Here is a 15,000-nt window from a genome sequence, read left to right on the forward strand (position 1 = left end):
GAGGTATTGAAGTATGAGCCATCAGACAGCTGGTACTGCCCAGGGAGGCGTCACCAGGCGGCCGGGTACTGCCCTGACGTCCAGGGAGGCGTCACCAGGCGGCCGGGTACTGCCCTGACGTCCAGGGAGACGTCACCAGGCGGCCGGGTACTGCCCTGACTTCCAGGGAGGCGTCACCAGGCGGCCGGGTACTGCCCTGACGTCCAGGGAGGCGTCACCAGACAGCGAGTGTTGTCCTGTCATCCAAAGAGGCGTCACCAGGCAGCTGGGTACTACCCCGACATCCAGAGAGGCGTGAGCAGACAGCTGGGTTCTGCCCTGGCATTTAGGGAGGCGTCACCAGGCAGCTGGGTACTACCCCGACATCCAGAGAGGCGTGAGCAGACAGCTGGGTTCTGCCCTGGCATTTAGGGAGGCGTCGCCAGGCAGCCGTGTGCCCCCCCCCCCCCCCCTCCCTGATATCCGGGGAGATCATCGTCTACGGTTAATGGTGTCTTGATTCTCTCAGGAGGATAACATGAATCTCAAACATCCCAGCACTTGTGAAGGCCTGCAGTTGAGCGAGTGAGGACACATCGCGATCACCGGCGCCTACTTACTGGGGGTGGTTGGCTGGCGTAGTGAAGGCGGTGGTCGGCTGAAAAGTTGTGGTTGACTGTGACATGTGTGGCGAGAGTCGATTGGTTCTCTACACGAGAGGGAGTGAAGAAGCCGACGTTTAGGGCACCACAACAATAAGCACCTCTGCGACACACACACACACACACACACACACACACACACACACACACACATACACACACACACACACACACACACACACGAAATGAGTTCTTGGTGAAGTTTGGTGCAAGAACCTCAGCTGTGTCAGTCCGTATCTCTGCTCCGGAGGGACGGGTCGCTGGGCTAAGGGAAGGGGGGCGGCGGGTGGGTGGGCGGGGAAGGCTCCTCTCTCGTAGCACTGTAGACATATTTACCGAGTGTAATAAATATGGCCCAACACTACCTCCAGGAAAGCGGTGGCTCTCCACCTGCACACAAACACTATACCATTTGACAACACTTCACTCGCAAGGGTTTTTTTTTTTTTTTTTCAAAGTCTTTGGTACACTGGACATTACCAGTTGCCCCAGCGTTGATGCATCAAATCATGCCCAGGTTCCAGTCACGAGCAATAACGTCAGTATACCTCATGACACCACAGATAAAAGGTCGACTGAGGAACACCTTGGCCCCTGACCGCCGCCACCACCACCCACCAACCGACCTCCTCGCTAGACAGCAAAAGGAAGGAGGAGGAGGGGAGCAAGAGCGAGTTGTGGTGTCCTCTCTACTGACCTCTGGGAACTTGACGACGCTTGTGGACATCTACTGCCTCCAGAGGACCAGAATTTCCCCCTCGCCACACACCTTCCCATCCTTAATGAGCGATGTCTGCTATGAACATCAGCTAGCGTGGTGCTATGTCCTGGGTACAAGGCTGGCTAACTACTTCCACTACACTCCTCCCGTCATGCCCCGGGATAGCGGTGCGAATAGCGGCTCATTTCGCCTCCGTCGGCAGCACCACCATCACCACCACATCCATGGGAGGCGTGGACGCGCACTCCCTTCGTCAAGTGACTAGATGATTATGCCAGGACTCTCCTCCAGTGCCGAAGATCCATATGCCATCATCACCAGTTCGAACTGCACCGAACGACACACTCAGGTGCTAAATCAATGTCTTTTTTTTTTCATTTTCTCGTCTTTCCTCGAGTTCGCTCACTCAGGACCATCTGTTTTCGCTTGCAGTCACGCACAACCAGTCCTAGTCACTCAGTCTCTCACGAGGTGACCCAGAAGCATCGGAGTCACTCAGGGCGACCAAGAGTCACGCACAGTCATCTTGGAGTCACTAAGAGCCACTTAAGAGTTACCTAGGACCACTCGAAGTCACTGGGGACCATTCAGGATCATCCAGAACCCCTTGGAATCAATCGTTTCCACTGCGAGTCACCCAAGACCAGTTAAGAGTCACTTGGGACCACTTGAGAGTCACCTGGGACCACTTTGAGTCACCCAGGAGCACTAACAGTTCTTGGAAACGGTTCAGACTCGACCACAACCAGCTCCAGTCACCCTAAGAACAGACTCACTGGAAACCTAAGGAGCCTCGTGATACATAATCACTTAGAGCAAATGGTCATCGTCAGGGTCGCTTAGAAGCACTTAGTGGCGAGCTGGAACCTACTACTATTACCCGGAACCACTTGCAGTCAAATGGTACACCACTTTGACCCATTTGGGATAACTCGAGTCTGTGCCTGAACACTTGATGCGCCTCATGGAACCACCTGGAGTCGCTCGAGACCATTCGAAACCCACTCACAATTCGATCGAGACCTCTCATTCTACTTACAAAACCTTGACATTCCTGCTTACAACAATTCGGAAACAGGTTTTTCTAACTTCTAGAGGTTATTTTACATTCATATATACAGACATACATACATACATACATATATATATATATATATATATATATATATATATATATATATATATATATATATATATATAGTCATCCTGGAGTTAATCTGCCCCGCCCATGATGGACGCTATACTAAAGGAGGCGAGGGAAGCGGAGGTGGAGGCCCCGAGATTAAGTGGCTCCTTCTTCGCTTCGGAGCGGAACCTGCCCAGGAGCGTCGGAGGGCTGGAGTGGTTGCTGTCGTCGTCCTCGTCGTCCACCAGGTCGTCTTTGCCAAAGTCGACATCGTCATCGTCGTCATCGTCGTCGTCGAAGTCGACACCCCCGCCGGCGGGGTCGTCGCCAAAAGCCCGATCCACCTGTGAACAAAGCAGTAAACTATGTAGTTCCTGGGAACACAAGAGTGAGTCTTGTAAGGTCTCACGTCCGTAGAACCGCATCCTTTGTCTGTAAACATTGAGGTGAGGCTACAGTTTAAGACAGGTCAGCCGTGAGTTTACTATCCATCCTTCCCCACAACACTGCCACACTGTTTTTGTACCGAGATGTTGTGTATGTCAGAGGTTTCGGGCGATCTATTCAGATCGTTATCATTGTGTTTTTGTGGTTTTCGTGTCTGTGATAGATACGTAGAATCAACGTCAACAGAAAGAGGTGGAGGTGTGTGGGGTGAGGGCATTATCAAGGACTCTACTAAACCAGAAATACTCAGATGGGGTTGACTCATTTGCCCTCTCTGTCTGCTGGCTGAAGCTTACGGGCAGACCACTCCTGAGGGCTGAAAGCACCGATGGAAATCAGATCAGCCCTGAGGGCTGCATGCTCCAAAGGAGCTCAGACTAGCCCTACGGGCTAGATGCACCACTGGAAATGAGACCAGCCCTGAGGGCTGCAAGCATACACCCCTAGGGGTTGGATGAATCCTCAAATCTACACGCATCATTGGACTTCCGACCAGCCCTAAGGGCTGCATAAGCCACCGGAGATCAGAGCAGTCCTAAGGCCTGCATACACCAGCCCTAAGGGCTACATACACCAGCGGTATTCAGACCAACCCTGATTGCTGCACATACGCTACACAAAGTTTCGGCAGAAGCAAATGGCGGGAAGACATTCATAAACAGGATCTAAGCCAATACTTTAGCACTAGATACCAGTTTGCTTGACTTCATACATGATAAAAGTCCTCTGAAGAAGCGATTGAAGAACTCGCACGTACTAGAACATCTGATCGAGAAAGAGCTGAATAGATGAGGGCTAACATGGATTGGCACAAGGAGAAAGCATGCAGGTCCTGCCATTATTAGCCTGTTGCAAAGAGAATGGACACTTTTTTCTTTTTTCTTTTTTCATGGTTGAGACATTTGACAAAAAACCAGATGCGCTACCAGAGATGGCGGCAAGACAAGATATCAAGGGTAGGATAAGAAACAACAACAGAAGATTATACTGAGGTGCTGAGTTTGAGCCATCAGAAACCCGGTATTGCCCAAGAAAGCGTCACCAGGCAGCTAGTGAGTATTGCCCTTGACACCCGAGAGACGTTTAACAAAGAGAAAATCAAATTAGTATCAAATAGAACCATGTCAGAATGAGATGTTCTGTCGCAGGGAAACCACAAGGGATGGTATTAGCCTCAATTGTCTTTACAGTGCTAACATAAGACACTGACAGACAGGTATGATAAAGTTAGGGTCAGACGCTTTTGCTGATAACACTGAATAAGATCAAATAATGTTCAGAGTTATATAGTTAGATAGATACACAGACCACACAGACCTCAAGGTCCAAGCGAGGTGGTCTGGCCTTAATAAGACCGAAAAAATGTGTAGCCCCCGTGAAAGCAGGGGAGAAGGAAGCAAAGCAAGAGACGCCAAAAAGAAAAGAAAATCAATAATTTAGATGTATAGATGGATGATTCTAAAACGAATGAACTGAAACGAAGATAAATTTCAGCAAATAAGTCATGACACTGTTAACAGGACATTGATGACACCGTCCAGAGACCACAACAGGAAAATTAAGAGAAAATGAGAAGAGAAAACGTCACATCTACGAGATATCATCAACAAGACCCCAACAGGAAAGTGACTGAAAGTGTGAAAAAGAAAAAAGAGTCCAGGATGTAGGCGTCGTTACCAACAAGAAACTAGAATTCAAAAAACATATTGTAAAGTGAGCAACGTCGACCCACATAATGAGTGGTATGATGATGTGAACTTTTATATGGAGACAAAAGAGAAAAAATTGATGACAATACCTTACGAATCTTACGTATATGAGAAGCAACATTGTACTCTTGTGTGTCATGTTGCTCACCGGCAAAATGAACGGAAATGAGCAAGTTAGAGAAAGAATTCCGAAGCATTGACGAGCAAAATCGAGGAGATCGACATATCATGAAAGGCTGAGAGAACTAAACAGAAGAGAAAGATACGTTGTAATCAAGAAATGGCAATCAACTGTTATGCTACGTTACATTACGTTACGGTATGAACTTGATACCTCTAAGCAAAGTGAAAAAAGGGTCTTCAAGTCAATAAGAATATCATGGAATATGCCAAAATATATATCAAAAAGACATATATGAGACCCTAAAGAAATATGTAAAGAATATTCAATGTATCGACAGGAGAAAATAAGAAACGTGAATGGAACAAAAACAGAAACATTTAAAAGAAAACTTGACATATGGTTGAAGTCATTCCTAGATGAACCAAGGCAATGTACTGAGCGTGGAGAGGGATACGGTATTAGTTGTTGCGTAAGACATGCGGTGAGCGGTGAACCCTACGTGCTAGCCCTGCCGGGTGTAGACCTTATAAGATCAACAATCAAGTCAAGACCCACCTTGGAGCGCTTGCCAGCCCTGGCCGCCTCATCTTCGTCGCTGCTGCTGTAGGCGCGCGCGGGGACGAGGCCATTGTCCTTGTCCTCGTCCCCAACAGCTACTGAAGAGCCGGGCGATGAGAGCGGGTGGTGGTGGTGACGATGGTGATGATGGTGGTGATGGTGGTGGAGGGAAGACGCGGCTGGGGACGGGAGATCCAACCCAAGTAGGGAGGAGTCGGAGGAGGAGCGAGGAAGGGAGCTCAGATCGAGGTCCAAATGCGAAGTCAGGTTATGGGTTAACGCGTGGCGGCGGAGGTCACAGTTGCGCCGGAACACCTGTTGAAGCGCCAGGAAAAATTCCCCATTAATAACTCCATTTAATTAATGGTTCTGACGTTAGTGTCTATTAAAGGTTTTGGGGTCAGTGTCTGTCAGTGGTTTTGGAGTCATGTCTGTCAGTGGTTCTGGGGTCAGTGTCTGTCAGTGGTTCAGGCGTCAGTGTCTGTCAGTGGTTCAGGCGTCAGTGTCTGCCAGTGGTTCTGGAGTCAGTGTCTGTCAGTGGTTCTGGCGCCATTGTCTTTTTAGTGGTTCTAGTTTCATCATTATTTTTGATGTTTGTAGTTGGTTAATGGCAGAGGGGGATCCACGTTATCTTTTTGAGCCATGACTTATCAGAAGTCAACTAAATCCTCTACATGATATACACAGCTACTCAGTCTACTGTCCCACGACTGGACGACCCTTGACCACGATCGTAAGATCCTCGGTATGATGGCCTAACCTTTAAGGGTCTGGTCAATGACCAGGCCATCGTACTCTCAAGGGGTCGTGCCGTCGTGCCCAAGGGTCATGCCGCCGTGCTCAAGTGGCGTACAGTCGTGCTGAAGAGGTTTGCAACGTCACAGGTAAAACTAAATCTTCTTTGACACTTAACTAGTTATCACTGAGGTTATGGCATTCTAGGAGATACTCTCGGTGTTGAGCCGGAGGGAGAAGTGGATGTGATGATGTTCCATCTTTTTTTATTATCATATTTCTACCACAGATTAGATCTAGTCAGCAGATGACCTCGTTGTGGACCATCAGATATCCTGTGAGCTGTCCTTTTCCTGCGCCGTAAGTGTATCACTTACTTAGAAAAACCTCCTAATACTCATAAGTTCATAACTCTCATAGTCCGAACGTCAGAAAAAATATAACTGTATATGAGGAGATAGCGTGAGTGAGCCTCCTACCTTATCACACTGGGGACAGGTGTAAGGCTTGATGTCGGTGTGGGTGAGCAGGTGCGTCTTGAGATTACTTCGCTGATTGAAGCTTCGGCCGCAAGTGGAACACTTGTGTGGCGATTCCTCCATATGTAGGATGCGGTGGACGGCCAACGTGCGGCTCTGGCAGAAGCCTTTACCGCAGTCCGTGCACTTGAAGGGCTTCTCTTTACTGTGGATATACCTGGTGTGTGGAGGGAGAGAGAGAGAACCAAAGACACAGGTGTTAGAAGCCGGTTATCACTGGTGTGGTGGTGTCTCATGTCGCCCCTTAGGGGAGCACTTAGGACCCCCTTAGTTTGAGAATACACATAGACATCCCAAACAGACTTACATTTGCGCCAAAGAAGAATATAAAGAAATACAGTATAATAACATCTCTGATGAATTGACTCTAGTGAAGGGGAATAAATTCACTGCATTCACTGCCCTCCGATGGCAAGGCATTCATGATAGTGACACATGAAGAAGGAAATGAAGGGTGTTCGGCGAGCGATTAACTCGGCGCGAGGTGGGAGGGAGGGAGGGAGGGAGGATGAGATCCAACCACCAGTCGCTGCATTAATCACTTTGGCACACCTGGCTGGAGGGAGGGGTGGCAGGGCTTGAATATCGCACAAGGTGTTTCAGAAGTCCGGAGTCTCGGATGTCCCAGCTCACAGACAGAGTTCAGTCTTTGCCTTTCATTCAACAAATGTTCAGATATCACCTCGTGTGCATATCCGTCCTCGTCAGTCGTCCGGGCAATATGTTGAACAACTGTTGAACCTACAAGGTAAGTTGTGAATCCTGTCTGTGGGACCGGACTTTTGTCATACGTCTGTATATACTCGATAGATGAATGTAGAATCATTCGTGAAACGGCCAATTAGGAGTGCGCCATGTGAATCTTACGAGGAATGTTGGAGGGGAGAGGGGTCATGAAAGGGCGATACCCATGAGGGATGAGACCATGGAATGATGATGACCTCACGCGAGGCCAGAGTATGGGACGCAAGCTGTCATTAGAGGTGAGGCCACCACAGATGCAGATATCATAGTGGTCCAAACTGGCCACTTGACGCCCGTCTACAAGAGCGTGTAGTGATAGACGATACATAATGATTTAGCATATGTAAAAGAAATATGATTTCAGAATTTTCGTTAAAAGTTAGTCAGCGATTAAATCTATCATGCCATGACAAACCAGCCAATATCTTCTCCTATCAATACGATAACAATATTCAGCAACTTACTCGCACACTAACACACAAACCTAGGGCAAAGGAGCGTCGTGGTTAGCGACGGACACATCCCTCCTCGCCACGAACCATCCACAAGTACAACCATTGCGTCTTGACGGACAAACAACCACATAGTCACTTGATCATCCACCGATGAAGCCGCCACTGTCTATAAACAAACCAAAAACCAACTTTCAACTTCTTAGTAGCTAAAGACCAGTAACCTCCAGCTTAACCAACAGACCAACATACAGTCCATGAACAACCAGTCCATGAGCAATGCCTGGTCGACTTCGCCAACTCCGACTAAACTCAAATCTGCCACCAGCTCCGTGTCATCAGCGAACAGCAACTGACTCATCTTTCCTTTATGTCTGTATACAGAATCATCGTTACCAACCTCTTACGTGTTACGGTACCTTATGCTTTCTGGCAGTCCAGATATACTCAGTCCATCCACATTTTCTTTGTCTAGAACGGACTGTATACGTGCTAACCCACATGGTGCGGCCTGGTGCCACACATTTCAAGCACGCGACCAATTTGAGTAAAGAGAAGTGGTCCAATCTAGACGAGCACGGGGTTAGGTTATAGAGGTGGGGGTCAGGGGGCGCCCTTAATGGGATCATTACATTGATAAAAGGTTGGGTCAGGAGTCATATTAATGGACAGTATCGTGTATGTGATTTAGTTTACACTGTGAGACGCGGACACACACACACACACACACACACACACACACACACACACACACACACACACACACACACACACACACACACACACACGCACGCACATATATATATATATATATATATATATATATATATATATATATATATATATACATACATACATATATATATCACATGTTTGCCAAATGGCGTCCAAGCTTCGTCTCTTCGATGTATATCAACTGACTGTTATATTTCTCTCTTGTGTATCCCCTGATGATGTGATTATTACACGAAAGTGCTCTTGGGAACTTTCCGTGTTTCATTTTTCGCCGTGAACTCATAAGAATATATATATATATATATATATATATATATATATATATATATATATATATATATATATATATATATATATATATATATATTACGGCTGGGGACCTAGTTTGTCTTGTTTCCATTGTAGGCTGATGCCCTCCCCCGGCACTATCCTTCTCTCATGACCCGGGCATCATCCTCGGACATATTCAGGCAGGGATCCAGTCCTTATGACGGAGCCAAGTGCATGTGTGTGTGTGTGTGTGTGTGTGTGTGTGTGTGTGTGTGTGTGTGTGTGTGTGTCGTGTGTGTGTGTGTGCGGGTGTGTGTGTGTGTGTGTGTGTGTGTGTGTGTGTGTGTGTATAGAGAGAAGGGAGGTTAGTAGACCCTTCGTGGAGTCATTTAAAATTCAAAGCTATTTCTAAGACGGTCACTCACATCTCTAACCCAGCAACCCCATAGGGCCTCAGGGTCTGCCACACACCACTATCAGCACCTCACATCACTCGTCAATGACTGTAAATCATGCCATTCACTTGTAAATACGACTGTAAACGGGACGTGGTGAGGTCAGTAAGTCCCATTCGCCGATGGCTCTAGGCCTATACATACGCTGCCGCCTGTGTGAGGAAGATCTGTCGTTCGGTCTTATGGTCTGATCTGCATAAGACCATCCAACATTATGGCTCGATGAACGGGGAGCTCCACTGGACGTTACGAAGCTGGCTGCCAGACACACTGGATGGGGACGCCGACCGTACAGTGGTGGCGAGGTGAACGGATGATACAGAGGCGCCTGGCACAGATGATACAGAGGCGCCTGGCACAGATGATACAGAGATGCCTGGCACAGATGATACAGAGGCGCCTGGCACAGATGATACAGAGATGCCTGGCACAGATGATACAGAGGCGCCTGGCACAGATGATACAGAGGCGGTTGGCACAGATGATACAGGGGCGCCTGGCACAGATGATACAGAGGCGCCTGGCATAGATGATACAGAGGTGCCTGGCACAGATGATACAGAGGTGCCTGGCATAGATGATACAGAGGCGCCTGGCACAGATAATACAGAAGCGCCTGGCACAGATGATACAAAGGTGCCTGGCACAGATGATACAGAGGCGGTTGGCACAGATGATACAGAGGCGCCTGGCACAGATGATACAGAGGTGCCTGGCGGATACAGAGGCGGTTGGCACAGATGATACAGAGGCGCCTGGCACAGATGATACAGAGGCGCCTGGCACAGATGATACAGAGGCGCCTGGCATAGATGATACAGAGGTGCCTGGCACAGATGATACAGAGGCGCCTGGCACAGATGATACAGATGCGCCTGGCACAGATGATACAGAGGCGGTTGGCACAGATGATACAGAGGCGCCTGGCATAGGTGATACAGAGGCGCCTGGCATAGATGATACAGAGGCGCCTGGCACAGATGATACAGAGGTGCCTGGCACAGATGATACAGAGGCGGTTGGCACAGATGATACAGAGGCGCCTGGCACAGATGATACAGAGGCGCCTGGCACAGATGATACAGAGGCGTAGCACAGATGATGCAGAGAGGCCTAGCACAGATGATACAGACACCCCTGGCACGGATGATACAGACAGACCTGGCACAGATGATACAGGGAGGCCTGCCACAGATGATACAGCGAAGCCTGGCACAGGGATACAGATGCGTGGCACAGATGATACAGAGAAGCATGGCACAGGGATACAGATGCGTGGCACAGATGATACAGAGAAGCATGGCAGAGAAGATACAGATGCGTGGCACAGATGATACAGCGAAGCCTGGCACAGAAGATACAGATGCGTGGCACAGATGATACAGAGAAGCATGGCACAGATGATACAGATGCGTGGCACAGATGATACAAACAGGCCTGGCACAGATGATACAGAGGACTGGCACAGATGATACAAACAGGCCTGGCACAGATGATACAGAGGACTGGCACAGATGATACAAACAGGCCTGGCACAGATGATACAGAGGACTGGCACAGATGATACAAACAGGCCTGGCACAGATGATACAGAGGTGTGGCACTGATGGCCTTTCATGAATGTACTCTGACGACACTCACATCCGGTGGAAACACGGTGTCTGTGTGTGTGTGTGTGTGTGTGTGTGTGTGTGTGTGTGTCTGTCTGTCTGTCTGTCTGTGTGCGCGTGCGCGCATCGTTGCAGTGTTGCCAGCCTCGCCACTATACCCTTACAAATGCAGCCAAATACGTCGTGTTTATAATTCCTTAATGTTAACTCCCTCAGGGGCGGAGGCTCGTACCCTCACACACCTGGCCTGAAGAACACACACACACACACACACACACACACACACACACACACACACACACACACACAAGTGTCTGATGGGCCCGTCAGCAGTCACATGTAGCGTGCATGTGCCGTGTGGTACTGGCTCAGTATCCTCCCCTCTCTACTGTGTCAGGCTCGGTTCTAAGAACGATGTGAGATACACACGCATACCATTGATATGTCATGAGCTGTCTAGTGTTATCATTTCACTGTGAGTTGTACACATGTAGTTGCATCACATGGAATGTGTTCACGGGCTCACTACATAGCCAATGAGAACCTAGCACAAGGTATGGTCTGCTCTTGTGTCACATGTGAAGCAGACCTGCAGACGACGACACAAGGAAGAGCGGGACGTTCGCTCAAATACGTGTTTGTTATGGAATATGGACGTTGACGGGGGTAGATAATAGCTGTGCTCAGCAGCTCGACCAGTAGGCATAGGCCATACGCAGGGTGAGCGTGTATGTGGTCTTAGGTAATCATTTCTGACACCTGAAGAAGGTGTTAGAGATCTTTCAGGTTGGTGGACGTAGCTTACGTTGACGGCCTTAATGACCCTGGCAGTTGATAGGCCTCAAGCCCAACCAAACAACCAACCTAGCAACCAACTAGCGCAGGCACACTGGTCAGCCTCGTCACACCGTCCACCAGTGTGTGTTGCAGTATAAGACCAGAAGCCAGAGTACTGTAGATCTACGTACTTATTTTTTCTCATACAACTGCAAAGGCCACCTGATCTTCACTGGGTACCAGGGAACGAAGAAAACGACCCCCGGACTACACAGTATTATCCCCATTTACCAAGCAGTACCAGGCTCAATATCTTCCCCATTTACCAAACAGTACCAGGCTCAATATCTTCCCCATTTACCAAACAGTACCAGGCTCAATATCTTCCCCATTTACCAAGCAGTACCAGGCTCAATATATTCCCCATTTACCAAACAGCACCAGGCTTAATGTCTTCCCCATTAAGGCAGCGCACCTGGGCAGGCGATCATCATAAACACGCAATCGCTGGTGAATATAAGTTCTGCACATGACGACTGCAGCTGAGGCCAGGGAGGGAGTGGTTGGTTCAGAGTTGTCCATCACTTCTTTTTAATGATAGCTGAGACGGCACGAGCAACTGGAGCTATAATCATTAACGTTGTATATATATATATATATATATATATATATATATATATATATATATATATATATATATATATATATATATATATGTATATATATTAGTTTGTGCTGGGAGCAGGTTTTTTCTAATGCACATTGAACTGAATACAGCAACATATCCAGAGTTATTAATCATCTTTCTTATGTTCTCTAATTTTCTCAGTATCATTCTGCCATTAGGTGGCTGCTCAAGCACCAGATGTCCCTAGTCCATCATTCTGTGTTTTTCCTCGACTGTAAGTTTTCTATTTTCCTGTTTCTATATGTTGTATTTAGATTGTACTACCCTTCATGAAATCGTTAATTTTTTTTAGTGTTTCCATTAGTCTAATGTGCTACGCTCTGTGTTTTCCGAGTGTTTTTTTAATTTTTTTTGCATATCTTATCCAAGTATTTTCATATTTTTGTAGATTCCTGATGATGCCTCTGTGAAAACGAAAGCTTGAATGTATTATATGATGGACCAGGGACAACTGGTGTTAGAGCAGCCACCTAATGGTAGAATAATACTGAGAAGATTAAAGAATATAAGAAAGATGATTGATAGCTCTAAATATGTTGTCGTATTCAGTTCTATGTGCATATATATATATATATATATATATATATATATATATATATATATATATATATATATATATATATATATACTTTGTCGCTGTCTCCCGCGACTTTACCCTCTCAACTCAATACCCTCCCATATAATTTCCCAGGAATACGCAGCAAGCTTATACCTCAGTAATTTGAACACTCACCTTTATCCCCTTTGCCTTTGTACAATGGTACTATGCATTGTACCATGAACCATACATACATTGAATATCCTTACCAACCGGTCAACAATAATCACCCTCTTTTTTACTAAATTCCGCTGCAATACCATCCAAACCCGCCGCCTTGCCGGCTTTCATCTTGCGCAAAGCTTTCACCTCCTCTTCTCTGTTTACCAAACCATTTTCCTGACCCTCTCACTTCGCATACCACCTCGACCAAAACACCCTATATCTGCCACTCTATAATCAAACACATTCAACAAACATTTAAATTACTCACTCCATCTCCTTCTCACGTCACCACTACTTGTTATTACCTCCCCATTAGCCCCCTTCACCGATGTTCCCATTTGATCTCTTGTCTTACGCACTTTATCTACCTCCTTCCAAAACATCTTTTTATTTATCAAATATTTTACTTTGTCACTGTCTCCCGCGTTAGCGAAGTAGCGCAAGGAAACAGACGAAAGAATGGCTCAACCCAGCCACATACATATGTATAGTCATACACGCCCACACACGCACATATACATACTTATACACTTCAGCGTATACATACATAAATATACACAGACATATACACATATACACATGTATATACTCGTTCTTGCTGCCTTCATCCATTCTCGTCGCTACCCCGCCACACATGAAATGGCACCCCCCTCACTGACTCACTTCCCAAGCCCTCTCATCCACAGCAGACTGCATACTTGCCCCACTCTCCAAAACCCTTGAATTCACCTCCCTAACAATCCCATCCATAAACAAATTAAACAACCATGGAGACATCACACACCCTGCCGTAAACCAACATTCACTGAGAACCAATCACTTTCTTCTCTTCCTACTAGCACACATGCCTTACATCTTCGATAAAAACTTTTCATTGCTTCTAGCAACTTACCTCCCACACCATATACTCTTAATACTTTCCACAGAGTATCTCTATCAACTCTGTCATATGCCTTCTCCAGATCCATAAATGCTGCATACAAAACCATTTATTTTTCTAAGTATTTCTCACATACATTCTACAAAGCGAACACCTGTCCACACATCCTCTACCACTTCTGAAACCACACTGCAAGTCCCCAATCTGATGCTCTATACATGCCTTCACCATTTCAATCAATACCCTCCCATATAATTTCCCAGGAATACTCAACAAACATACCTCTGTGATTTGAACACTCACATGTTTTTATTCTCCCTAAAATTTGATGATACTCTCTTACCGCAACTCACATTTGTCCTCTTTTTTCACCTCTTGCACCTTTCTCTTGACCTCTTGCCTCTTTCTTTTATACATCTTCCAGTCATTTGCACTATTTTTCCTGCAAAAATCGTCCAAATGCCTCTCTCTTCTCTTTCGCTAACAATCTTACTTCTTCATCCCACCACTCACTACCCTTTTTAATCTGCCCACCTCCCATCTTTCTCATGCTACAGGCATCTTTTGCGCAAGCCATCACTGCTTCACTAAATATATCCCATTCCTCCCCCACTCCCCATACGTCCTTTGTTCTCACCCATTCCATTTTGCACTCAATCTCTCCTGGTACTTCCTCACACAAGTCTCCTTCCCAAGCTCAGTTACTCTTGCCACTCTCTTCACCCCAACATTCTCTTTTCTTTTCTGAAAACCACTACAAATCTTCACCTTCGCCTCCACAAGATAATGATCAGACATCCCTCCAGTTGCCCCTCTCAGCATATTAACATCCAAAAGTGTCTCTTTCACGTGCCCATCAATTAACGCCTAATCCAATAACGCTCTCTAGCCATCTCTCCTACTTACATACGTATACTTATGTATATCTCTCTTTTCAAACCAGGTATTCCCAATCACCAGTCCTTTTTCAGCACATAGATCTACAAGCTCTTCACCATTTCCATTTACAACACTGAACACCCCATG

At 46.7% G+C, this 15,000-nt stretch overlaps 1 protein-coding gene across 1 annotated transcript in view; it reads right to left on the reverse strand.

The window, feature by feature from the left end:
• Positions 1-15,000, reverse strand: part of LOC139746960 (uncharacterized) — a 77,774-nt gene that overhangs the window by 1,233 nt on the left and 61,541 nt on the right. The window contains exons 2-4 of the mRNA XM_071658661.1: positions 6,541-6,757; positions 5,324-5,641; positions 1-2,832 (exon numbers count right to left, since the gene is read on the reverse strand). The exon at positions 1-2,832 is cut by the window's left edge and continues 1,233 nt beyond it. Of these exons, the coding sequence (XP_071514762.1) occupies positions 2,575-2,832; positions 5,324-5,641; positions 6,541-6,757 (793 nt within the window). The 3' untranslated portion in view covers positions 1-2,574. The remainder of the gene's footprint in view (positions 2,833-5,323; positions 5,642-6,540; positions 6,758-15,000) is intronic.

Source organism: Panulirus ornatus, chromosome 66 (assembly GCF_036320965.1).
Source record: "Panulirus ornatus isolate Po-2019 chromosome 66, ASM3632096v1, whole genome shotgun sequence".
NCBI lineage: Eukaryota > Metazoa > Arthropoda > Malacostraca > Decapoda > Palinuridae > Panulirus > Panulirus ornatus.